The sequence below is a fragment of the Nilaparvata lugens genome, chromosome 5 (assembly GCF_014356525.2).
Source record: "Nilaparvata lugens isolate BPH chromosome 5, ASM1435652v1, whole genome shotgun sequence".
NCBI lineage: Eukaryota > Metazoa > Arthropoda > Insecta > Hemiptera > Delphacidae > Nilaparvata > Nilaparvata lugens.
In genome coordinates this window covers 22,934,126-22,961,453 of record NC_052508.1, presented here as the reverse complement: position 1 = coordinate 22,961,453, position 27,328 = coordinate 22,934,126, and the positions used below count along the sequence as shown (strand labels likewise).

Sequence of the window (27,328 nt, the reverse complement as noted above, 5' to 3'; positions counted from 1 at the left end):
AAAAAGAAAGAGCTGATTGATAAGACTTGTCTCAAAGCCCCATTCCGTTGTTATCGGTAGTTTAATGCCAGCAGTCTGCCTCCAATTGTAGTAAAAGATCCAATTTCTGAGCACTTGACCTTTCTAAATATTCAAACGATAAGAATAAATTGATAAGAACTGCATGGACATTTCAAACCTTTTGTCAGTGAATCTTTCATCATGAGTAGAAATATAAAAAATACTCATATCTACATTATTGTGAATGGGAATGTAGGTCCAGGTTGAAATCACACATGATTCCTCAAGAGAATAATTCTTAAAAGACAGATGACTCATAATAATGTCAAAATTGCATTACTTTCAGATTTAATCATAAATTCAAATTTTTTAAATTGAAAGTTTTCTATTATAGTAGACCTATCCAATATTAAAATAAACGGTATCATGATATGATCCAAATATCATGATACCGTTTATTTTAATATTGGATAGGTCTACTATAACGGATCAAATAAGAGCGCCGGAAAAAAGTAGGAAAATTGAATTATTACGAGACACTAGAAAAGAGACTTCGAATGGGAAAGGGGTTCAACAGAAAAAATTATAGTGTAGATTAAATCAAATCATATTTCTTATGAATGGTACAATGGGACAGTAATTTTAAAGTACAAACATTATACATTCCGCAATACTTATGCTTTTGCACTAGTTAGATTATGTAGCTATTATACAATGAAAGGATCAGAAAATAAATATTGAAATTCATGTGTAATATAGAAAAATGTACACAAATATAATAAAGTGATTAAACCAGGCACATTGCACAAATAAAAAGTAACAGAACGATATAGACAAGGTTCAATTACAGTTATTCATATGGATAGTAACATCAAAATTCAGTTTGTTGGAAGTTTCATGTGTAATCTTTGGAAATGTACACAAACGTAATGGTATAGGATTAATAAATATTATTAGAAGTGATTGAATTCAGATATTTTGTACAGAGAAATGGAGCAGAGCGATAGACAGCAATAGAGAGATGTTGATGGAACTCAGTTGGCTGATGTGAGGAACTCCTTCATGAGCTGGCGGTCGCGGTTGAGCCAAGCGGCATTCAGCCTAATGGTCTCGCAGGCCTGTTGCACGGTCCGCTCGATGTTCGAGTGCTCGCGCTCTTTGAAGAACTCTTCCACCTCCAGCGCGCGCTCCTCGCTCACAAAATCTTCAACAGTGTACTTCACTAGCCTCGATAGCAAGAAGCCGCTCTGAAACACCATCATCAATGTATTACTTGTTTACTATTAAAACAAATTTAATGATGAAACTAAGAATAAAATAAATAAAATTAAGGTAAATAGTTACACAAAGAGGATATTCAACAACCCTTCATCTTGATCTTGTATAAACACAATATATTTATGGACGAAGATATTGGAACAATATAATTGAAATTCTAGTGACTTCACTTCAAAAATAAGGCCCGCCGCAAAGTAGACCCACGTTAATCCACGAAAAGCAACCCACGCCGTGGGATATTTTGTAAACCATTGCTAAAGAATTATTCATAATCAATCAGCTGACAAGTGGATTATTCATTGCATGTAATACACAGATGTCTAGAGAAGCCTAGCAATGGTTTACAAAACATCCCACGGCGTGGGTTGCTTTTCGTGGATTAGCGTGGGTCTACTTTGCGGCGGGTCTGAATCCATACTATATGGACCGATTCGACAGCGTTTTTTTAGTAGTTACACAACGCATGGCCTCTTGAACGAGCTCGTATAATCTGCCCCATGAGAGACCGTGCGTTCTACAGACATAAAAACTTGCGTATTCGGTCCGTATAGTAAGAATCATAATCAACTATACTGTATTTGATGTAGCTTCCGACCTCGTGTAACATGTATAAGTTAGGGAATATAATGTATTCCAATTTGGAAGGGAGATACATCAATGACAGTATAGTTGGAAGTTGCAGGGCAAAAGCAATTATCAAACATCTAAATACAGTACTGTATATGAATGTCTAAGAAATGATTTTTTTTTCAATTTCGTGAATATCTGCCACATTGAATCTGCTTCAATATCCGGATCTCCGTCCTCAAACCAAAACATAGACATTGAATTTCTACATAATATAATGAATAATTTGCATCAAATTATATTCATCGTGATAATTGGATGTAAATTTATTCTAAGAGTATTTTTGATGTTTTGATTTACCTCGTATCTAGTGCTGAATAGAGTCCAGTTGTCCTTAACAAACTGCCAAGACAGTTCCCTAGCCATCACACTTCCAGTTACATACACAATTATTATTGGAGAGGCTTGAGTCCTGACATCATCAGAAATGGCAAATTCCAAGGTTCGTTTCAGCAGTTCCTTCTTCCTTGTTTGGCCCAGAGCACAACCAATTCTATCCTTTTCTTCATGCAAATCATTTTCTTTGTACAACTGGAATCAAGAAACCATAATTGTTTAATTAATATCGTTATCATACTTGTCTAAAAATATTCAAAACATGAAACAATACATTTCAAATGTGGGTTGAGGAAACACCTTTTCCATCTTTCACCTAAAGAGTTCAGGTTACAACTATAATTTCCAAAGTACATGTTCTACTGTCATTTTTGGCAGTAAGAGGTTCGCCAGGCCAGCTATTCCATATACAGGAATTGTATACTAAAAGACCATTGACAGAGACTCAGACCGCTATATTGGGGAAATTCACATGCGGATTGCACCAAAACAAAGCTGAGCACTCCTAAATTTGCGTTATGGTAAAGCATTGAAATTTACCGATAATCAAATAGTTTGATTATTTTTGTTCTTGCGCAAGTACTCATACAAATAGGAGTTGCAATCCTAATCAGATACATAATACATTCTTGATTAACAATTCATCAAAACACGAACATTACAAAAATCCTGCTACGATAATACAATAACAATATTCAAAATTAACATTAGAAATTACAAAAAATACACAAATAGTTTGAAAAAGAATTCGATAGAAATTTCCGAATATAGCAATAACAAAATTAACCGTTTCATTGTTATAGCAGCTTCAATGAAGGGGCTGAATTTTTCATTGCTTCAACAATTGAAGTTTTCACACTCAACACTGAAGCTGCTGCAACAGTTGTAGGGAAATGCGTAAAAGTGTGAGATTATACATCAAATTGAAGAGAATTTAATGCTCTATAAGCTCATAATCAGCATGGATTTTCCCATCGATTTTTAAAAAGTTATAAGAGCAAAAATATAAAAAAATTGGAGGCAAACGTGTTTTTTCAAAAATGACACACACCTTTGAGAGCGGATATCTCGAAAACTAAAAAAGATGTAGAAAAAGTTGTGGGATGAATATTGTAGGAATTATGTAGGTAAGCTTTAATATATAAGAGTTATGTCCGTTAGATACAATAATTTCCGTGTTATATGCGAGAAACCAAAAAATGGTACTTTTGAACCACCCCCAACCCCTTAGCACAAGGGGTAGGGGTGGGGACTTTTGATATGTTTACCTCCTTACTATCCTAAACAGAACTGCGGGGTCAAAAATTGTCTTGCAAACTTTTCCCTCTATAGCATTTCCTTGACTGGACTACTTTCCATATTTCTAGTTCATTTATTTGATCATCACTTTATGATGCACAATCATCTATTAATAGCAATTAATATTCAATACATTTCAAGTACAGACAGCACAGACAGACAATATACCTTGATCATTTGGTCAAAAGTGGTCTCGTCGCCGGCTGCCATGACGACGCGGTAGATGGGGGAGCGGAGGTCGGCGGGAATGGGTCGTTCTCCACTCAGGTGCGCTGCGAACCGCTTCTGTGCCTCGGCTATCACTTCGGCGTCTCTGAACGTCGCCCCCAGTCGACTGATAACCAGCGATCTCAGCAATGCGTCTGTGTGACCTGTAACACAACAAACACTTGTGTCAGTAAAACAGTTTGGAGATCTTCACCCAAATACATGGCAATAGTAAATACAAAGCTTAATATAGGAAGTTTAGTAAACATCTAATATAATTTCAGCTTTGCTAAAACAAGGAAACATATATTTCCAGTAGTATCTATTTAAAATTATACTACAAAACCAGCATCAAAAGTGAGGTATGCCAAGGAAAATAAGGATAACCAATGTTCGAAAAGAGATGGAATGATGTTTGTGAGATGAGGACAGGAGAGATGGCAGAAACTTGATAATGAGAATATCTTCCAAACGGTTTGAGATATTGATGTGCGGATTTCGCTATTCATTTTGTCTTGAAATTTCGTATTGAAATCTTGTGTCGCATGACCACCTTTCTATTTGAAAAAATCTGGTGTGGCGCACTCACACAACTTTCCTTTCTCATTGATCTGTAAGCCCCATTCTTAAAGGTGAATAATTTAGGGGAATAACATAATGACGATTGGCAGCAACTTATTTGAAACTACGATCAGACTACTGTATATGTGTATATATATAATAATTGTTTTCATAGTACTTTTTCCTTTGTGTAAATTGTGAAATTCGATTATATTTTTTAAAAGATATTTTTAAAAGATATGGAAAGATATTTTTTAAAACAGCTGTTCTACAGATTAAATATCTCGAGTATGTGTTCTTTTTATGAACAGACTGCTCTCCTACCTACCTCATGCACGAGAAGGAGGTTACAAAGTCCATTTCTCAAGGATGGGGTGGACCCCCCCCCTTAGTTTCCCAGAAAGGAGACCCATGCCAGTTGATACAGCTGATAAATAACTATACAGGGTATGAATTTCAGAAAAATCGGTCGAGTCATTTTTGAGAAAATCGTGAAAAACATGGTTTTTAGTAATTATCCGCCATTTTTCTCAAGAATATTACGGAGCTCCTGCAATTTTTCCAGAAATGAGACTCATGTCAGTTGATAGGGCTTATGAATAGATAGCTATCCATGGTATAAATTTGAAGAAAATCGTTAGAGCCGTTTTCGAGAAATTCGTGAAAAACATGGTTTTTTAGTGATTATCCGCCTTTTTTCTCAAGAATATTACAGATCTCTTGCAATTTTGCCAGAAATGAGACTCATGTCTGTTGATAGAACTTATATATAGCTATCTATGGTATAAATTTGAAGAAAATCGTTAGAGCCGTTAGAAAACCGTGAAAAACATGGTTTTTTAGTAATTATCCGCCATATTGAATTGAATTTTATTGAATTTCTTATTGTCGGATCCTCATGGTATAAGGACCTTAAGTTTAAAATTTCAAGTCAATCGGTTAATTAGGAATGGAGTTATCGTGTTCACAGACATACACACATACACACACACAGACCAACACCCAAAAATCATGTTTTTGGACTCAGGGGACATTGAAACGTATAGAAAACTTGAAATTAGAGTACCTTAATTTTTTTTGGAAAGTAAAAAAGTTGCATTCAAGATAGCGGACCGGATTTTTAAAGTTATAGTAAAGTAGTATTTTCGATTTAAGTAAGATCACCGTCAAATTACCTTTTTGTATGAGATATTAAGCCGTTCTCGGACTTTTCACCCACCCTATATAAAAAAGTTTAAAAAAGGGTACTATGTAGTTATTTCTATAGTTAACAAACAATCCAAGTAGCACTATTAAAATACTTTATTGGAAAATAAATATACATTTTTAGTATGGAGAATCTTATGTTATTTTTTACTGAATACAAAATAACCCAATTCAAGTTATTTTTTAAATTTTGAATGAATCTCCATAGAACTGATATTCTGAGAAATAAAAAATGTCAAGTGATAAACAATATTTTTGAGAATGTATCGTCGAAATTTCATTAATTTATTGGCTACCAATTCAGCAAATTCCCCCGAAATTTTAAATTTAGGCGCTCATATTTTAAAAGGTAAAAATGATAAAAAATTTCATTAGAAATGTGTTTCATTTAGGTAACTAGATAGTATCCAAATCTAAATACTTGAAAAATCACCAGTAAAAAGTTTCCAAAAGCATGATGCACAGCCTTACATTATTCAGTGAATATCACATCATCATAGAGAAAAGATAGCATAAGAAGATATCCTTGGTATCGGTCGTTCATTTCAAGCGTTCTTTTTTTCTTTAACTCCAGTCGACTACAGTTTTTTATTACTGTTTTGTTGGGGTGAGAGTGTAAGAACGGCACAGTGTAAGAGACTACCAGCATCACATAGCTTCGCGAACAAAACTACTAGGACGCCCTATACCATGCGATAACTTCTTATGCTATCTTTTCTCTATGACATCACTATAAGTAAGAGCGGAAGTTAAAAATAATTTATGCGAGAGGTATTCACAATGAATTTATGAAATATTTTTCAATCGTTAAAATAAATCATGGTTTTCCGAGTTTAGATAGCAAAGTACATAAACTTAATCCCCAAAGAACATGTACATGAAACTAAAATTCAATAATTAGATGTTAAACGTCAATTTAATTATTATTAAATTTTCAAGATATTGTTTGCTCACTTTCGCCAGCTTTAGGCTCCCAGCCTAATTTTTTCGCAATTTCTTTGAATAGTTTCTGTCCGTAAGTGTAGAACGCATCTTCGAAGTCTGTGTTTTCAATGAGAACTTTCACTTTGCCAAGGCAGTCCGAAATAGCAGACCAAACAGTGAAATTGTCCTCGTGTGTCATCGCTTGAATCAGTTTCAATACTTGAACTGTGGGTGCTTGTCCAGCTTGCACCTATAACAAAATACATATGACCTAATTATTCCTACAAGAAATTGTAATATTACATTTTTCTTCTCACATTTAAATCGAATCTTCAATTCGAGATCTATGGAACTTTATAGTAAATGTCAGAGTTATCAATAGACGGACAAATTTTTTGACGGAGAATTTATTATCGTAAATGTTTGTTGCATTGTTCCATAATGTCACCGAGGTAGGGTTAACAAATTACTAAATAAATCGTTTATTTGAATAGAATATATGTATAAAAATTTAAAATAACATTTTCAAATTAAAGTTTTATTGAGAACAGATGTAGAATGTGAATTCTAAATTTTAAGTTATAATTTTGTGTTGACGTGTCTGTAAAGATCGATATTGAAGAGGGCGTTGTCTTTCGTGACTGGCAACTTGTGTTTTTTTTTCCTGTTGGACCTTCTTCTGAAAAACATGGCTGGCTGTTGCTTGTATAATTTTGTGCTCTGAGTTATTGTCTGTTTAAATGAATTTATTAATGTTTTAGATTGAAGTTTATATAAATTTTTGTGCAAAATTCGCTATTAGTGTAGTAAAGCCAATAGCCACTATGTTTCAACTGTAAACTAGATAAGTATTTTTTAGTTCGTAATAACTCTGAAATCATTAGGCTTGTAAGTTATTGTTCGTTTTATATTTCTGTGTTTTTGCCAAAATTTTCATCTGAAGATTATAAGTTAATTTGCTCTGAAAACTGGATTTCTCATTCATAGGCAATAGATCCATTCACAGTTTATCAAGTATCTATTTTATTGGAGCCGACAACTTTCCTTAGGTGATAGGTGTTAAATGCTAATCCAACCGTTTGAGGAAAAATTGGTAGCACGGCAAATGTTACCCCTGTGGTGGGACCGAATTACAAAATAAATATGTCCCAAATGGTACACTATGAAATCCCTGGTTATAAAAATTATTAGTAGGATAGATATCTTGATAGGTTATGAATGGTTTGTTGCTGAGTGGGAAGTCGGTTCAAGAGAGATCAAGTCCTAATGAATATATATCTGTGCAGACTAGCAAAATGGCATACAATATGAAAAATATTAAAATTGATGATGAATTAATAGCTGCCTTAACACAACTGTTTGATAAGCAAGATGCTAAGTTAGACCAAATGTTTAAAAATCAAAATGCTAGGTTTGATGAGATGAAGCAAGAATGTACTAGCATTAGACTAGAGCAGGTTAGTATAAACCTTCTATTGAAAAGTGCACATGAAACATTGAAAGATGAAGATGAAGATGAAAACAAATTGAAGCAGGATGATAGTAGTGTTAAGATACAGGATCAACTCATTCAAGTTTCTGACAATGTAGGCCTAGTTACTGTTGTTGAAAAAGTCAACCATAGTGAAAATGTAGAATTGAGTAAAGAAGTAGGTAGGGAGTTGTCTTCATTGAAAGTCAACTATCAAGAAAGTACTATTGCTACATTGAAGGTTAGGAAAACAGTAAACAAATCAAATGTTTCTATGGATCAGATTACTACATCAAAAGTTAGGAAGATTGTAAACAAAATGAATGATTACATGAGACAGGTTTCTGTGGAGGTTAGGAACAATGTGAACAAAATGAATGTTGCTTTGAGTCAAGTTGATGAGTTCAACTTTCAACTGAGAATTGAAAAGATGTATGCTATGCATTCTCAAGTGACCATGACGAACTTTTGTAGGCAAAACTGCTTGGTTGAAATAAATGAACCCATGAATAAAATCATGCTATTGAAGAAAACAAAACGCAAAGTTTCCATTGATGTATTAGTATTCAAAGGTTGTTTCAAGTTGCTTACTTACAAGATGATGACAATGAATCATATGATGAAAGGGTATTCCCCAACACACAATGATTAGGAATCCTGTGTTATGCCGGGATTCAGAATAGCATAATCGCTACACAGTGTATGGTAAGAGTCCATAATTGTGTCTTTTTCTTTCCTGTAGCCTATTTTCTTGGCCCTTAATCTTTTCAATTTTCGATTCTTTCCTGTCTTTGTGTAATATTCAGTAAATTTCTTCTATGATGCATATCTTAACCAATCTTGTCCATAGTCATTTAAATTTGTATTTTTTCTGAAATAATATTAGAAGTTGAAATAGTAGCTTATTTTCCTAATCTTTAATTGTTGATAAAACTTAACTTTTCTAAAATCTATCCATTGTAGTGTAAAGAATTGTGTGCTTGTGACATAATTTTTCATCATGTATCACTTATGTGAAGTGTATCAATTTTGTGTGTGTTGTTTTAGGGAATTTATTTACCCAATTTTCTTTTTCTCTTGTTTGTATTTTTTAGGGAACTTATTTACCCAGTATTCATCTTGATCATCTTTGTATCATAATCTTGAAATGTTTATACTTATTATACAGTCTTTAATTTTAAATTAGTTTAAAAAATAATTGGTTCAATTTAAAACGTTTTGTTATATTATTAATTGAAATAAGTGTTTTGTAATTGATTTTATTTTTTTTAAATTTTAAAACTGTTTGTTCTATAAATTTTGATATGATTGATTATCGTTTGAAATGGATGCTGGAGTGTATGTAGATTTTTAGTGGGGTTTGTTGATTAGAATTTTGCTGGTATGTGATTGTTTTTTGAGATGGAAACCCATTATTGCCTAAGAAGGAATAACAGAGGTTATGACTTAGAGAGGCAGTAATGAGATAATATTTTTGTGTTGATTACTTATGTGATTGCCATAGATGCAAATTAATGATTAATAATGTTGATTGCCATAGATGCAAAATGATGATTAATTATGAATATTGTTTGCCTTTGAAGCAAAATATTATTGATGTTTTGAATGGTTTCTTGTTTAATGTTTGATAGTAAAGTTTTGTCATGAAATGTAGTTTGTGTTAGAACATTGAAAAGTCGAAATAAACTATAGTATCCAACAAACGATGATTAATAATATTAAATAATTTGCTTTTTATACAATTTTTGAACAAAATTAAAACTAAATAATTTTGAAACCCTGAATGATAAATCATAAATGTGAAATGAACATGCTATAAATGAAATGTTATATTAAATAATAATGAATGCAAATATATTATGAAATGATTGAATAGAAAACCAAATGTCTGAAATTATTGAAATATGTATTGAAATTAAATTTTTGTTGTGTTGTTATGATGTTGTTTTTTACAATTTTGATAATGATACAGGGTGTTATGAAATTATATTTCTATTTTGAAGAATGGATTAAAATTTGATATTTGAACAGTGAATAGATGAAAATGAATGATTTTTTTTTAAATTTATCATTGATATGTCCATATTTTACAATTTATGTATTGCTGACTGTATAATAAGATGTTAACAATTTCAATTTCATAGATACTTAAAATAATTTTTATGTGTATTAGATTGTATTGATAGCCTAATCAAGTTTTTCTTCTTAGTTTATAAGCATTTTAAGACAACAGGTACAGCACAGACATTAACATTGAAATAGTTATCATGTGAATCTCGAAATCAGTAACAAGTGAACGCCATGAAGAGTGTTAAGAACATTTGGGTGATTTTCAAACTAGTGTGACATAACTACGCCAATATCTACGCCTAAATCTACGCTGCGGCCTACACCAATAACTACGCTAATGTCAACACCAATAACTACGCCAAAATCTACGCCGATGCCTGTGCTGATGTCAACGCCAATAGCTACGCCGAAGCCAATATCTGCGCCAATGCTGATGCCAAAATCTGCGCCAATGCTGATGCCAACAACAATGTCAACACCAATAACTATGCCAAAGCCTGCGCCAATGCTGATGCCAACAACAAAAATCAATGCCAATGCTGCACCAATGCCAATAGCTACACCAATGCCTGCGCCAATGCTGATGCCAACACCAAAATCAATGCCAATGCCTGCGCCAATGCCAATAGCTACGCCAATGCCAAAATCTGCGCCAATGCCAACAAAAAAAAATCAATGCCAATAGCTACGCCAATGCCAAAATCTGCGCCAATGCCAATATCAACGCCGATGCCACAGCCGACACCAAAGCATACGCAATAGCAATGCCAATGCTTATTGCTGACTCTGTATCTCAAACTTCAACACTACTGCATTACCTGGAGGTAATTGCCATCCATGTTCACATTCACAACTTTGAATTCAGAAGAACAGTCACAGTATCATGAAAGAATTGATTCAAAAAATCCTCTCCTAAATTATTCCTGTATGCAGAACTCTAAACCTTGAATGCTGAAAATATCAAAAAACCAAACCTTACCTAAATTAATCCTCACCTAAGTTAATCCTGTATGCAGCGTCTATTTCTTTTCCAAAAAACGAATTACATTGTCATTTCAAGCCTGAAATGTACATTGTATAATTACAAATATGATACAAAATTTATGTGACTCTGTATTGAATTTGGAATGCAGCCGTCTACTACAAACATGAAGAATGCTAACTGAGATGTCACCGGTATCAAGTTTGGAATGCAGCCGTCTACTACAAACATGAAGCAATGCTAACTGAGATGTCACTGTATCGAGTTTGGTATGCAGCAGTCGACTACAAGTATCAGCCCAACACTACGTGCATCCAGATCAGCCCAACACTAACGTCATCACACTGGAGTCACACTAAACTGAAAATCATACTGAGTGCCTAACGGACTGTTTTCAAAAATGTGCATCAATAAAATCAACCGCGTCAATAGTGAAAGAAATGAACATTTTTTGATTTATTGAAATTTTATGTGAAAATTAAATGTAACAATTCATCAATTCATTTAAAAAAAAAAATAATAATAATAATAATAATAATTTTTTTATTCAACATACTAAAATTTTTTTATGCAATAAAAATTAAATTTTTCTATCTATAAATTTGTGTGCAATTTCAAAAAACTATTCTTTACATATTAAACTTTCTGTGAGATATTTTTCTTTAAATTATAAAGCTAAATCAAAAGTAATATGATATTCTATATTTTGAGATATTGTTTGGAAACATATAACAAACGCTATTGATGAATTTTTATAATAATTTTCAATATTTTTGGATGACATGTAATGTTTTTCTAGAAAAAATTGTTACTGTTCTCGAATTTAAATTTCAACAATTTTCATTAGGGTCAATGTAAATTTTTTCTTTAAATTTTCAAACAGTAAAATTTTTTTATGTCAAGAGGGGGGTATTTGTAATATTACATTTTTCTTCTCACATTTAAATCGAATCTTCAATTCGAGATCTATGGAACTTTATAGTAAATGTCAGAGTTATCAATAGACGGACAAATTTTTGACGGAGAATTTATTATCGTAAATGTTTGTTGCATTGTTCCATAATGTCACCGAGGTAGGGTTAACAAATTACTAAATAAATCGTTTATTTGAATAGAATATATGTATAAAAATTTAAAATAACATTTTCAAATTAAAGTTTTATTGAGAACAGATGTAGAATGTGAATTCTAAATTTATAAGTTATAATTTTGTGTTGACGTGTCTGTAAAGATCGATATTGAAGAGGGCGTTGTCTTTCGTGACTGGCAACTTGTGTTTTTTTTTCCTGTTGGACCTTCTTCTGAAAAACATGGCTGGCTGTTGCTTGTATAATTTTGTGCTCTGAGTTATTGTCTGTTTAAATGATTTATTAATGTTTTAGATTGAAGTTTATATAAATTTTTGTGCAAAATTCGCTATTAGTGTAGTAAAGCCAATAGCCACTATGTTTCAACTGTAAACTAGATAAGTATTTTTTAGTTCGTAATAACTCTGAAATCATTAGGCTTGTAAGTTATTGTTCGTTTTATATTTCTGTGTTTTGCCAAAAATTTTCATCTGAAGATTATAAGTTAATTTGCTCTGAAAACTGGATTTCTCATTCATAGGCAATAGATCCATTCACAGTTTATCAAGTATCTATTTTATTGGAGCCGACAACTTTCCTTAGGTGATAGGTGTTAAATGCTAATCCAACCGTTTGAGGAAAAATTGGTAGCACGGCAAAATATATAATCAATCTGTACACTATCACAACTCATTTATTTATTGATACACAATCATTACTAAAATCACTTTTACATGGCCATGATATTTATTATAGTAGCGTTCACATTGTAAAATGTAATATACAACTTATTGAAATTATAAGCATTCATTTATATTAGGCCAATAAGTTTCAATTTTTTCCAAAGGAAAAATGGATGTCATAAGTTGGTTTTGAGCTAATATTAGTAAAACAATCATTGTATTTGTATTCATTTGCACATATTTTAGTAAATTTTCCTACAGGATAGTAGTTGATGTTATGTCAATTAACACTTATTCATGGCATTTACATCAATAATTATTATTCACTATGAATAATTGTTATTGCAACTACAATAATTAAAGTGTATATTGCGTTTCTGGCCACATCTTATTGGTTCTAGCAAAGCTGAAACAAGCTTGAAAAATGTGTAACTGATTTTCACAGTTTTCTCTAATCATAAAAATGAATACAAATCACTAAAATACAAAATCCATACCATCAAAATTAGTCATTTAGACACTACTCGAAAATTATTTCAATTTTTAATGGAAAAAGCGTTTAGTGGATAATCAAAACCCTTGAAAGTTCTCAAATGAATTTGCTAACTATAGAATAAAATTGAGATCTTCATTCAATCCAAAAACCCTAGAGAAGGAGCTATCGTAAATCCTAATACCGAAGCTGAATAGATCAAGGAAGTAAAGCGAGTTTAACCACAAATAAAATTGGAGAAAAAGTTCTCACAGAGCTGCTACTGATGAATGAATGAATTAATTAATAAGTATAGATTAAGATGCTATGGCCCGGTTTCTAAATTATGGCTATGGCCTATTTAATCTAATGGACCATCATACTTATAGATTGAATGGTCCATTAGATTTAATAAGTTTTAGCCATATATTTAAGCTAGGAACCGGGCCAACACATAGGCTCAACTCACACTTACGCGACTCAGGTCGAGAAGACTCGACTCTAGTCGAGAGTATGTGTTTTCAAATGGTGACGTCACGGAGACTAGAATCGACTGGTCTGAGTGTCACCATTTGGAAACACATGCTCTCGACTGGAGTCGAGTCTCTTCTCGACCTGAGTCGCGTAAGTGTGAGTTGAGCCTTAGATGGACCAATAAACCTAGAGAATAACTAAGTGTCCTAGAAATCAGGCCTATTTCAATGAAAAAGCTCAAACAAGAAGCTCTAGTGACTTCTAATACATCAATGAATACATAAGCTGAATATATCAATGATGTATTCAGAAATCTGACACAATAAAATTGGACAAATATTTAGGGCTGGCCACACAGAGAGCGATTTTTTTATTCAACCTTCGATTGGCCATAATAGAAGAATGTATATTAAAGAATCATTATTTTACTAAAAGTTACTTGCACTTATGAGTATTCTTTAACATAATTGCCGTGAAGGTTGAGGCATCAGTCATACCAGTGGCTCAGCGCCTATCAAAACCCTCTTCATAAAATGCTGCCACCAAATGAGTTCAAGTGATTTATGACGCTGTTTTGGAGCTCCTCGTTAGTTTGCAAGCTCTGCCCTCAAAGTCATGTCTTGAGTTTAAGGAAAAGGTATAAGTTACTAGTAGTCAAGTCAAGTTTGTATGGTGGGTGATCGAAACCCATTCGATTTGGTGGAGAAGCCGTTTAGTTGCACTAGCAATGTGACGCCGAGTTGTCATGGATCACAACGATTCCGGAAGTCATTTCAACTGACATCTTTAATTTTCCGACACCAATCACGCACAATATCATCACTAATTACGTTTCCAGCGTACGCTTCAATCTTCAAGTAGATCTTTGCTGAACTATTGCCTTTTGCTTGCAAAAAGGAATAACACTACGCAACTAGCACTTGGCGGGAGGCTCAATTGAAGCGGCCATGTTTCTGGGTCTATAACTCGACAACAATTGAAGTTGTGGCCGCACCGATGACAGGATATTTGGTGGAGATGACAAGCTATTCAGCTCTGTGGAAATCACCTCCCTGCCTCTGTCTGGGTCTTATAATATGTGATCGGAAGTTGAAAAAATGACCCTCGTAGATACCTAAGATCGCTTAGTTCGCAGATCGTTATCTGTATGTCCAGGCCCTTGATTGTCGGTTGTTGACTTACCAGAGCAAACAGATCGTCAACGAGACCGAGGCGGTCAAGCGGAGGCATAGTCTTGGCCTGGATGCTGGGCAGGAACTGGTCGAGCATTTGAGTGGTGTACTTGGTGCGATAGAAGCCGACCGTGTTCGGGTTGAACTTGACCCACTCGTCAGGCTGCACGTCGGAGATCGTCACTGTCATCTCAGGCTTGTCCAGCACGCCGCATGCAAACTTGCCGCACGGGTCGCTGCCCTTGCTGTACGTCAGCGGCACTAGCCACAGTGGCGAGTCGCCTACAAAAAACATCCATAACATTGTAATTAAAATGAAACTAAAACATAAATTCAATTCTAGCTAAAACATCATAATTCGAATTCAAGCTTAAACATATAGTAGACAATTAAACTGTGAAATTACAGAATCAAGTTGGGTTAAATATATTTGTTTAGATTGTAATAGAACTACATAATTTTTATTATTTGTCATGAATTTTCACAATGAATAGATAAATTGCTGACGACGGTGAAAATTCATGACAAGTAAAATTATGGAAAAAATGAGAGGCTAGTCAGTCGGTTACGAGGACGGGACCTGGAGCTATCTACTGCAGATAATCGGGCCCGGCTCTACCCTTCTTTTCCGAGACACCATTTTCCTGGTTCAGTGAGTTCAGTGAGCTAATATTATCAATTTTATTATTATATATTATTCATCTTTTTATTGAAGGCAAATCCTGTAATTATTCTATTGTTTGTTTAAAAAGTTTTCTCAATATTATTTTTATTTAAGTTTCCAGTTTCATTTTGAGTTACAATTTGATTAAATCGATTACTTAGTTCTCCAAAATATAACTGTTTTGTTTATTATTTTAAAATATAGTTCCTTTCTCATGAGTTATAGAGTTAGATCAATTTAACCTCTCGCAAGCCAAGCGATTCCCCTATTATAAATTGTTACCATAATGTCTAGGGTTGTTCTCACAACCTTATAATACCATCACAATACCATACATAATATAACCCCAATATATTCCGATTTTAAATACCCCATTACATGGTGTTGGGCGTCGTTCTCATGAGAAAGAGTTTATTAATTGACAAGATTAGCCTTCAAATTATCTATTGACATTTTCATTTCAGGTCATTATCATAATTATTATATTCTGTGTTTGATCTCGTATAATTATGTCCTCTATTCTCTCAACGTACAGGGTAAATATGATAATTGTTATTATTGTTATATTGAGATGAGTAGCTCTAGTTCTAGTGACTCTGAACAATCACCTAGTGAATTCGAGGTTTCATTATTACGTTTACCTATTGATTTAAAAGTAAAATCTCTGGATAAATCAGAATTATTAGAGCTAGGCAAACAGTTAGGTATTCACATCCCTCAATCTGTTAATATTGAATACTTGAGATTCGCTGTTGACTTGGCAAAAAAAGTTTGTATTTATGTGGACCACGATTCAGGAGCTAGAGATGCTCTAAGTCGATTACTTAAGTTAGGGTCCCTGTTTCAACGCGATCGTATTATCTATGTTAGCCGATTACGAGCGAATAGTAGGCAAGCTAGGCAGAAATCAAGAACACATCTACGACACAGTAGCTCCCGATAACTTAGCAAATATCCTAATTCCAGAAAATAATATGGCAGGGAATGATAAAAGACCCTTTGCGAAACCCGAAAGCTATGGGGGTACAAAGAGTGAAGACTTCAACGAGTGGTTGAAAACCTTCAATAGGGCAGCAAAAATAAATAAGTGGGATGAGGATGATAAAATCTTGTATTTACCCCTCTACCTCAAGAAAACAGCATTGGCAATTTTCGACATATTTTCGGATAAAAATGAAAACGCGACATTTATTGATGCAGTAGGCCACTTAAAAAGTAAACTTGTAGACCCTGTTCATGAAGAGACAACCAGACAAAAACTCGAAAACAGAAACAATTACCAACAGAAACATACACAGAATACACAGCAGATATAATAAAACTTTGTCACATTCTTGAGCCTCAAATGTCAGAGAAAAGAATAGTAGGATATGTTTTGAGAGGCTTAGACGTAGGAGCATTGCAACATGTTGCTTTCATGGACAATGCATCAGTTGAAGATTTAGAGAAAAATCTCGCCAAATATGAAAGATCTCGCTTCCTTCTAGACAAAAAGTTAGGAATGCATAATGCTTCAATCGAACAGCCTGTCCAAAAAATAAATGTAGTAGATACTTTAGAGAAGAAATTGAACGATCTGAGTATTGTGGTGAAAAATTTGAGTAGAAATGTAGGTCAATCACAAAATCCCAATCCTAATAGACAGTTTGGAAATAGGAGCGGAAACTTTTCCCCACACGAAACAAATCAGAACAACTTCCAAAGACAACCTTATTCAAACAATAATAATTACAATGATCGCGACAGAAACACACAATCACATAATCCTAATCCTAATAGACAGTTTGGAAATAGGAGCGGAAACGTCTTCCCACACGAAACAAATCAGAACAATTTCCAAGACACCTTATACAAACAATAATTACACACAATCAACATCAGTCAATTACAGGACACCAATCAACCCTAATAGGACTAGATTCTGTACATACTGTAAGAGGAATAATCACTGGAAAGACGATTGTTTTTTCTTATCAAAAAACTCGAATACAGGATCCCGAGCCTAGACGAATCGGATATGAACTTGGGATCCGGATTTGAAAAACAAAGCGCTGAATTTCCATTTGATAATTATTCTCCAAATTCAATTGATAAAGAAGAAATCACATGTAATATAATATCTTCTGTATCAATGAAAGATGAACAATCCAAAGCGATAGAATTTGTCAGGCAGTTTTTTCTCAATGCCAATAATAATCAGTTATACTCAAATGAAAGTGAAATTAATTGCTCTAACGAAATAGAAAGTGAAACCAACTTCAAACAGCTATTGTCTTCCGAAATGCATGCTCAGCACGAACTTGGAATGAATGGATCATTGACTAAAGAGAGAAGAATTCAAGTCCCAGTACTTACTATTAATGGAAAATTCAAAGGAAAAGATGTATCAATTACCATTGACACCGGTACGAACGTAAACATAGTTCAAAAAAATCTTTTAAGTAGCGATGATCTAAAACATTTGAAAAATAGTAGTATTGCTTTATCGGTAGCTAATGGTTCATTAATGCCGATCACAGGAATGATCTCGAGTGAAATTCAAATACATGACAGGAAATTCGAAGTAAATTTAGTAATTTCTGAAGACTTACAGGCCGATATTATTGTTGGAAATTCCTTCTTCTCAAAATATAAAATGAAATTAGATTATGAGAATAACATCATTTCAATGACCGATAATGGTAAAATAGTCGAATTAGACATGGATAAAGAGTGGATTTGTACATTAAATAGATTACACAACGATTCTGAAACAAATATTACAAAAGAAGTCTGCATACCCAATCCCGTAAATTTCGTCAAATGTGCTCTTGAAACAATAATCCCCGCTCAAAAAGACGTGAATGTCAAAGTCAATCTAACACAAAAATTGCTCAAAGTATCCCATTTTACTCCAAATGAATCGTTATTACATAATAAAAAATTGCATGTGCTTTGGAATGAGGATGATTTTGAAACAAACATGAGTGAAATTAGAATTTTGAATCTAGGAAGGCAAGATATAAGATTGTTGCATGAAACTATTATTGGTGAAATTGAAGGAGAAGTTTGTAATTACGACGAATCTGTTTCATTAGTAGACTCTGTTCTATTCGATGGAGGGGGTTGTGAAATAGATATTAATAAAGATCTTACACCAGAGCAAAATTCCAAAGCGAAAAGACTCATCAATAAATACAAACACCTATTTTCAACAAACGAAATTGATTTCGAGGAAGCGAAATTACCCGAATACAAGTTCAAACTTACAGATTACACACCCATTGCTAAGTCACCGTACAGATTACCTATCGCTCAAAGAACAGAAATAGACAGACAAGTAGAGTTATTGATAAAAGCAGGAATAGTTTGTGAAACCCAGAGTCATTATGCTTCTCCCGCATTTTTAGTTACTAAAAAGACGGTGGATTCAGATTGGTTGTAGACTATAAAATGTTGAACGAGAAAATATTACCGGATAGATATCCCCTTCCCCTTCTTCAAACAATTTTTGATTCTCTTGACAATTCGGATTACTTTTCCACCCTAGATATCAGACAAGCATTTTTCCAACAGCCATTACACGAAGATTGTCGAAAATATGTAGCATTTGCAACTCATAAAGGGCTGTACACGTTCAAAAGACTACCTTTTGGTCTTAGAACATCTCCAAATGCTTTCCAACGAGCAATCAACCAAGTATTCAATGATTATTTGTATAGAGGAGTTTTGATTTACTTGGACGATATCATTAGCTATGGAGAATCATTTGATAAGCAATATCAACAGCTCGAGAAAACCTTGAAAAGATTGCAAGACGTAGGACTAAAATTGAATACATCAAATGTCACTTCTTCTACCGAAAAATTAAAGTACTTGGACACACTGTCTCAAAGGAAGGGATACAACCCGCTTCCGAAACCTTGGAAGCTATCGAAAAATACCCTATACCCAAAACTGTCAAAGATGTCAGAGCATTTCTTGGTCTTAGTGGATTTTACCGAAAATTCATTCAAAACTACGCTATAATTGCAAGACCCTTAACAAATCTGATATCTAAAAATAACGAGAATAAACCAATCACTTGGGAAGAAGATCAGCAGAACGCATTCTCGGAAATAAAAAGCAAACTTTTATCACAACCCGTACTTCATCATTTTAATAATGATAAGGAGGTAGTGGTACACACAGATGCTTCTCGAGTTGGAATAGGGGGCATTATCTCGCAGCCAGATGACAATGGAAAATTACATCCAGTAGCTTTTGTTTCCAGAAAACTGACAAAACATGAAGAAAATTGGGCAGTAGGAGAGATTGAACTTCTATCAATAGTGTATTGTGTAAATTATTTCAGACAATACTTAATTGGCCGATTGTTTACAATCTACACAGATCATGCTAGTTTGCAATACTATAAAACTTGGAAAAACCCCAGTATTCGAGTCAGTAAGTTACTTATGAAATTAACGGAGTTCACGTTTGATTTGAAATATAAACCAGGAGCCCAAATGCACGTACCTGATGCCCTGAGTCCACTAGAGAAGGATATAACTGATCTCACAAAGGACGAAAACTACAATATATTCGAAATAGAAGAAATAGACATAAAGACTTTACAGAAAAATGATGAGAGTATAAGAAAAATATATGATGCAATACGAAACCCTAATCATAGTGATACAGCTACGATTAGAAAGGCGAGAAAATACACGATCGAAAAAGACATTGTCTATCTGAAGAAATTTGATGGGCATACCAATCAATTGAAACTTCTCGTACCCCGATCTCTTATCAATAAAATCCTTGAAACATTCCATGATGATTCCTTAACAGGTGGACATACCGGCATTTATAAAACCCATGAGAAAATATCATCGAAATATTATTGGGAAAATATGTATGAAAACATTGCGAATTATGTAAGATCATGTAAAATTGCCAAGAGAGAAAAACCCCTACTACGAAGCCTCAAGGTTTCTTATCACCCATCAAGTGTGATAGTAAGCCTTTCTCAAGTATCATGATGGACTACATCGGTCCGTTAGAGAGCTCAATGGGCTATTCATACATTCTAACGATTGTTGACTTAACGACCCGATATATTTTAGCTGAACCTTGTAAACACGCCGACGCAAATAATACCACTAAATGCTTATGGAAATTAATATACCGATTTGGCGTTCCAAAAGAAGTTCGATCCGATAGAGGTACACATTTTGTAAATAAAAAAGTCGATGACCTTATGGTTGAGCTTGGAATCAAACACATATTAGGATCATCAAGTCACCACCAAAGTCAAGGTCTGGCCGAAAGAGCCAACCGGACAATTCAAGAGATGCTAACAGCTTACGTAGCCGATAATAGGAATTGTGGGTACAAATGCTGCCGAAAGTTTTATTCGCATACAATACTTCGAAACAATGCTCTTTGAAATATACACCTTTTTTCTTATTGCACGGTTTTGAAGCCACTACTCCTTTAGATTTGAAAATCTTTCCCGAAAATGACGACGTCACTTATCATTTAGACGCGAGATTAGCAAATCTTAAAGAAGTGCGAGAACAGATACCATCAATCTTATCAGATGCACAGAAAAACAGAAATACTATTACGATAGAATAGAACAGATTGCATTTTTGAACCAGGAGATTTAGTTATGGTCCACGATCCTGATGTAAGACAAGGACAGTCTAGGAAATTAGTCAAAAATATTCAGGCCCATATGAAGTAGTAAAGAAAGTAACAGATGAAGCCTATGAGATATTTTTTCCGCTACGAGGTACTTATAAAAATGTAGCTTTTCATGTAGATAAATTGAAAAAATATTTCATACGAGATCCCATCAATTAAGTGTTTATTGTTTTATTGTCTAACTGTATTCTTTATTCCAGCACTTTTCTTTATGCTAGCAATTATACCTCGCTCATCCTAAATCTTTGCCTTTCATTAATTTAAAAGACAATTGATGAGAAGAAATCGAGATGAAACATTCATGTAATTTATTTATTTTCCAAATCATTGAAAAACAATATCATGCTTACAACTGAATTTTTAGAGAATTTTGTTTGCGAGATCAGTATTGACTTGTGAAGCGATCAAATCCATTTTCTCACGACTAATATCGAGATGATTCTCAAATCACAATAGTATGCAGTTTTCAATCAATCAATTAATTGATTGGATTTCTACTTCGATGAAACAATGAAATATAATTGAGCTCTGATAGACAATTTTACTAGACATTCTAACGATGATTCATTATTAAAAGATGTGAATTGTTCTCACGTTTTTGTTTATGAATGAATGCTATTTGAAAATCATCAAATACGATTTATGCTTGAATATTATTTTCTTGACTCGTATGTAATAAAATGTTTCTCTTTTTCAGAAACGGATGATTCTTGATATAATAATTTATTTATTTATAAGATTATTTATGTGAAAACGTATATTTTAATAACAATATTATCTGTATTGATGTTAATGAAATAATCAATTCCAGTAGGTGATTACGATTGGAATATAAGAAATAGCTATTAATTTGACCATTTACATAATCTATTTGTAGGGTTTTTGGGGATTTTACTAGTAATTATTGTTTATAAAATTGATATCTTATACGAACTGTTCATTGATAGATTAATATAGAGTACTAACTGATATAATATTTTTAAAATGAATACCATAATACTTTGTTCCTTAGCATTTGTAGAAATATGTTGTACGGTATTGTCTCAAGAAATTTCTCTTTTTCACGGAGCTCTATTTAAAGAAATTCACAATGTAGTATTTTACGAGTCCACAGTTCCAATAACATTCAGTATTCCTAGGTCAAATCCTTTATTTGTTATGAGGAACCTTCTGAGTACTCCTTTAAAAATTGACTCATGTCCTTTCCCTTCCTCATCGGAGTGTGCAGTATTTGATCAGATTCATCGAACGGAGCTGCAACTTCTACAACTACAAGACGGCATTTACATTGGCAGCGATGACGACAACACTCCAGCTGAGAGCGAAAATCGACTACCACGCCGCGAACGCTCTATCGATACGATCGGGGCGGTCCTAAACTGGTGTTGCGGAGTAGCTACCGACGAAGAATTGGGCGCATACGTGAAAACCGAAACCGACATCACTTCTCATCTCAGTAATCTTCAAGACTTCGTTCACGCTGAACATGTCGAATTGATAGACAACACACGCAAGATGAACGGCATGGCAGAGAACGTGAAGAAAGTATTGAACAACATGAAGCATGACCTTATTCTTTGGCAAGAATCATTCACCCAACAGAATAAGTTTCAGAAAGGGAATACTACAACCGATGTACTGAAAACACAACTGAGGACTACTATTTTCATGTATATGATGACTCTATCTAACAACTACAATGAAATCGACATGAGATGCTACAATCAACAACTTTCTCATCACGTCATTTCAAAAGAAGACCTAAACAATCGACTTCAAGAACTCGAAAAGAAAATAAACAAGAGAAACTTCACCATATCAACAAAAGACAACGATAAAATTCGAAACTTGAAACTAACATCCTGCAGAAAATCCGACAACGAACTATTTGTTAGGGGTGAACAATAAACTGATCATTTATATTATTATTGTCTGGCAAACACTGATAACTGTTATATTCTTGTATTTATGTCTTCAAAATTATATTAAGAAGAAAGCAAATCAACTGAGAGTCCCGAAACGTACTCCAATTGTGGACTACCCACAGGAGCTTTAAGAATATATTGTGTTTTAGTAAAGTAGTATGTAATGAAATCATTAAAATAATGGGTTAGGATATAGGAAACTATGCAATAATAATTACTTATTCACTATTATTGTATCCATTTACTCTTTTATGCTATCGATTCAAATATTTTCCCAGATTAGAAGATAAACTATTTCAATTATTATTATTATTCTTATTTTCAAGGTCCACAATATTATTTTGCTTACTCAAATACTATTCGGACTTGATGTTTAATTTTTGCATTATGATTCAATTTTATTACTTTCGTAGATTTTGTAGGTTTAATTTTATTCATCAATATAATTGAAATTTTTTCCATTCAATTCTTATTCAGATATGAATGTATTGAATTGTTGATTTGAAGTTGATTGATGTGTTAGGCTAAGTTTGATTTTTTATGAATTAGTTCACTATAATGTAATTTATATCACTTGCATTTAGCTTATGAATTGGCACTCACATAGATTTAAGGTATTCATTGAAAGTTATGTTACATATAAATATCCAATTAGAATAATATGGTGAATAATAATAATAATTTTAGCTTGCGGTAATTTTGACTTTAATTTTTGAAATATTATTGAAATGTGTAAAAATTAACTTAGAGAGATGCCGTTTTTTCGATAACTTCGGGTCGAAGTTTAGGGGGACCCGGGGATGTAATAGAACTACATAATTTGCTCGCCCTTCAGTGATGTAGAGCCTTTGATACTTCTATAAGTCAATTGTGAGAAGCCTGTTAGAATATGCATGTGAAATTTGGAATCCATATTATAATGAACAGATTTACCTACTGGAACGTTTACAGAACAAATTTTTGAGATGCATTTATTACAGAAAACATAATATCTTTTGTCCCTTTGATTATCCTTCCAATTCACTTTGTAATAGAACTACATAATTTTTATTATTTGTCATGAATTTTCACAATGAATAGATAAATTGTTGACGACGGTGAAAATTCATGACAAGTAAAATTATGGAAAAAATGAGAAGCTAGTCAGTCGGTTACGAGGACGGGACCTGGAGCTATCTACTGCAGATAATCGGGCCCGGCTCTACCCTTCTTTTCCGAGACACCATTTTCCTGGTTCTGTGAGTTCAGTGAGCTAATATTATCAATTTTATTATTATATATTATTCATCTTTTTCATTGAAGGCAAATCCTGTAATTATTCTATTGTTTGTTTAAAAAGTTTTCTCAATATTATTTTTATTTAAGTTTCCAGTTTCATTTTGAGTTACAATTTGATTAAATCGATTACTTAGTTCTCCAAAATATAACTGTTTTGTTTATTATTTTAAAATATAGTTCCTTTCTCATGAGTTATAGAGTTAGATCAATTTAACCTCTCGCAAGCCAAGCGATTCCCCTATTATAAATTGTTACCATAATGTCTAGGGTTGTTCTCACAACCTTATAATACCATCACAATACCATACATAATATAACCCCAATATATTCCGATTTTAAATGCCCCATTACAAGATATTTTGGATTTGTCATATCTACATGAATTCGTATTCAATGAATTTAAGTCAACTACCCCTTCACTAAAATCAGTATCTATAAACTTAGATTGACGAGTTCATGAAAAATACATTAAAGCATAAATAAAATATATCCCATGGTATAGGTCGTTTTTTCAAATTTCAAGCCGATTTTTTGACAGCTCAAGTCGAGTACTCTCTATTATTACTGTTTTGGCCGAGTGAGTGTAGACGGCAGTGTAGTGTAAGAACGGCACAGTATAAGAGACTACCAGTATCACATTGCTTTACGAAAAAGAAGTACTAGGTCTTTCAGCTTGAGTTAACATTGAAAAATGGAACATAAAAGTTATATAACATAGGATATCGTCTTGTGTTATCTTTTCTCTATGATTAAAGCTTTTCGAATAGATCCTCTTATATACAAGCAGACACAAAAGTCACTATCAAGAGATAGTTTGTCTAGATTTTTCACCTAGTTTTTCAAATATACCACAGAATATTCCTACAGTATATTATAAATTAACAGATACTTTCATCAGGAGTATTGTTTAGTCAGATATCCACTGGTATTGTTTTATGTTATTCAAGTAGCATCTTTTGCCTTAATATTGTACAATGAGTGATGTATTTTGTATGAAGCCTTTATAAGAAGAGAGCTTGCCTCGATTGTGCTACATATATAACAGTCAATCCCTCAATTAATCACCACATACAATATTCACTAGTGTTCTATTATGTCAACTGCAATACTGTCTTAAAGTTGACTTCAAGATACTGCATTCTGTTTGAGCCAAAACTGTATTATAAGCCTCAAATCTGATATTAATATTAATAATGCAAGATTTCAATTTATAATAATTATTACAACAATAATAGATAGATTGATACAGGTCAAGCAACAAGGTATCAATTATTTAAAGGTAGATTTGCCAAAAGGTAAATCTAGCCAAAAAACGTTGGAAGAAAACCTCATTATTTATTTATCAGAAATAGTGAAGTTTATCTATTAATTTATTACGGTTGGATCAAAAGGTTAGTTTTACAAGCTTAATAGCGGCTCATTTATTTGTTCTTTAAATAAAAAATCATGGAAATTATTGAAAGCCAACTTCACTGCATGTAGGGCCCTGGGTTGAATCTTGAGGAAAAATCACATAGTGTTAACCCCATTCCACAAAAGATGTTCAGCAGGAATGATCAGAGTTTTAGAACCAGCCTAACAGTAAACTGACAATACGTGACATCTCTTGCACGATATGCTGTTACAAACTGAGTAATTTAATATTGAAATAAACAGTCAGATGGAACTTTACAATACTACCACTATCCAGTTTTGCCCCAACATTATTGGTTAATTTTTACTGCACCTTCAAAATTAGGGATACTTCTCTGTTTCGGCCTATCTATTCAATACGAATCAAGTTCTGTTTTGAGATTATAATCATATAATTAAAGTAATAAGCTAGTGTAAGTATTGAATGAATCGAATAAATACCGCCACCATTGTTTTGTGGTTTATTGCCAGCAGCATAGAATTTTGTCTGTGATACTTTAAAAGTGCGAGAATTTGGATTGTCGTGTGGTGACTTTACAGTGTCAACAGTGACCACGGGAAAGCCCTTTTGACAGGTCCACGTGGACATGACCGCCTGCACTGGCTTCGAGCTGGCTTCCTCCAGCGCAGCCCACAGGTCCTCGGTGAACGTGTTCTTATACTGGTACCGAGTCAGGTACAGATTCATGCCTTTCCTGAAGTCCTGAAACCATCACAGAGCACAATTGTCTTATGCGTTTGCTACTTGCACACAAAATCTTCTCTAAATTACAAGATGCCATTTTATAGGAATAGCTATAATCAATCATCACATATCTTATGCGTTTGTTACTTGGACAACAAAATCATCTCATGCTTTTTCTGAAGTCTTAAAATCATCACATCACACAATTCCCTGATGCTTTAGTTACTTGCACAACAAAATCATCTCTGGATTACAAGATGACATTTATAGGAACAGATTGTCACTAAAGCTAATATCACAATAAATTAGATACAAACAACTATATCCAGATTATGCAGGTACAAGGTGGGGCAGAGCCGACTGACGAGTTTGGAGGGGGCACTGCTCAGCCTGTGGTGGGAGTAGGCAGGCTCGGTGGGCGTCATTGTACAGTCCAGGGAGAATAGTTTTTAGTGTGCATCATGAATTGGACGGGAGAGCATCGCGGTTATGTTGTTCGCGCTTTTTACGAAAATCAACATTCGTTTATCGCAGTTCAACGGGCGTTTCGACGACATTTTAACATTCCTGTCCACAAACCCGTCCCATCTGTGAACTCTATCAGAGCGTGGGTTCGTCAACTCGAGAAAACTGGTAGTACACGACAAGAAAGAAGACATGGCGCACCAAGAACAGTGAGAACTCCCGAAAATATTGAAATTGTGAGAGCAGCAGTCGAGCAATCACCGAGGCGTTCTGCACGCAGGCATGCAATAGCTTTGGGGATGTCCAGCCGTTCAATTAGGAGGATTCTTCATGAACATTTGTTTTTTCATCCATATAAAATCATGATTGTGCAAAAATTAAATGCCGCCGATTTTTTGA

At 33.7% G+C, this 27,328-nt stretch overlaps 1 protein-coding gene across 2 annotated transcripts in view; it reads right to left on the bottom strand.

Annotated features, from left to right (window-relative positions):
* Positions 1-589: 589 nt before the first annotated feature.
* The window catches only part of LOC111056058 (puromycin-sensitive aminopeptidase), a 44,073-nt gene continuing 17,334 nt past the window's right edge, over positions 590-27,328 (bottom strand). The window contains exons 8-13 of one of the 2 annotated variants that reach the window (XM_022343378.2): positions 26,221-26,482; positions 14,840-15,111; positions 6,469-6,688; positions 3,709-3,911; positions 2,206-2,436; positions 590-1,247 (exon numbers count right to left, since the gene is read on the bottom strand). In XM_022343378.2, the coding sequence (XP_022199070.2) occupies positions 1,035-1,247; positions 2,206-2,436; positions 3,709-3,911; positions 6,469-6,688; positions 14,840-15,111; positions 26,221-26,482 (1,401 nt within the window). In that variant the 3' untranslated portion in view covers positions 590-1,034. The remainder of the gene's footprint in view (positions 1,248-2,205; positions 2,437-3,708; positions 3,912-6,468; positions 6,689-14,839; positions 15,112-26,220; positions 26,483-27,328) is intronic. The other variant, XM_022343379.2, reaches the window with a different exon arrangement.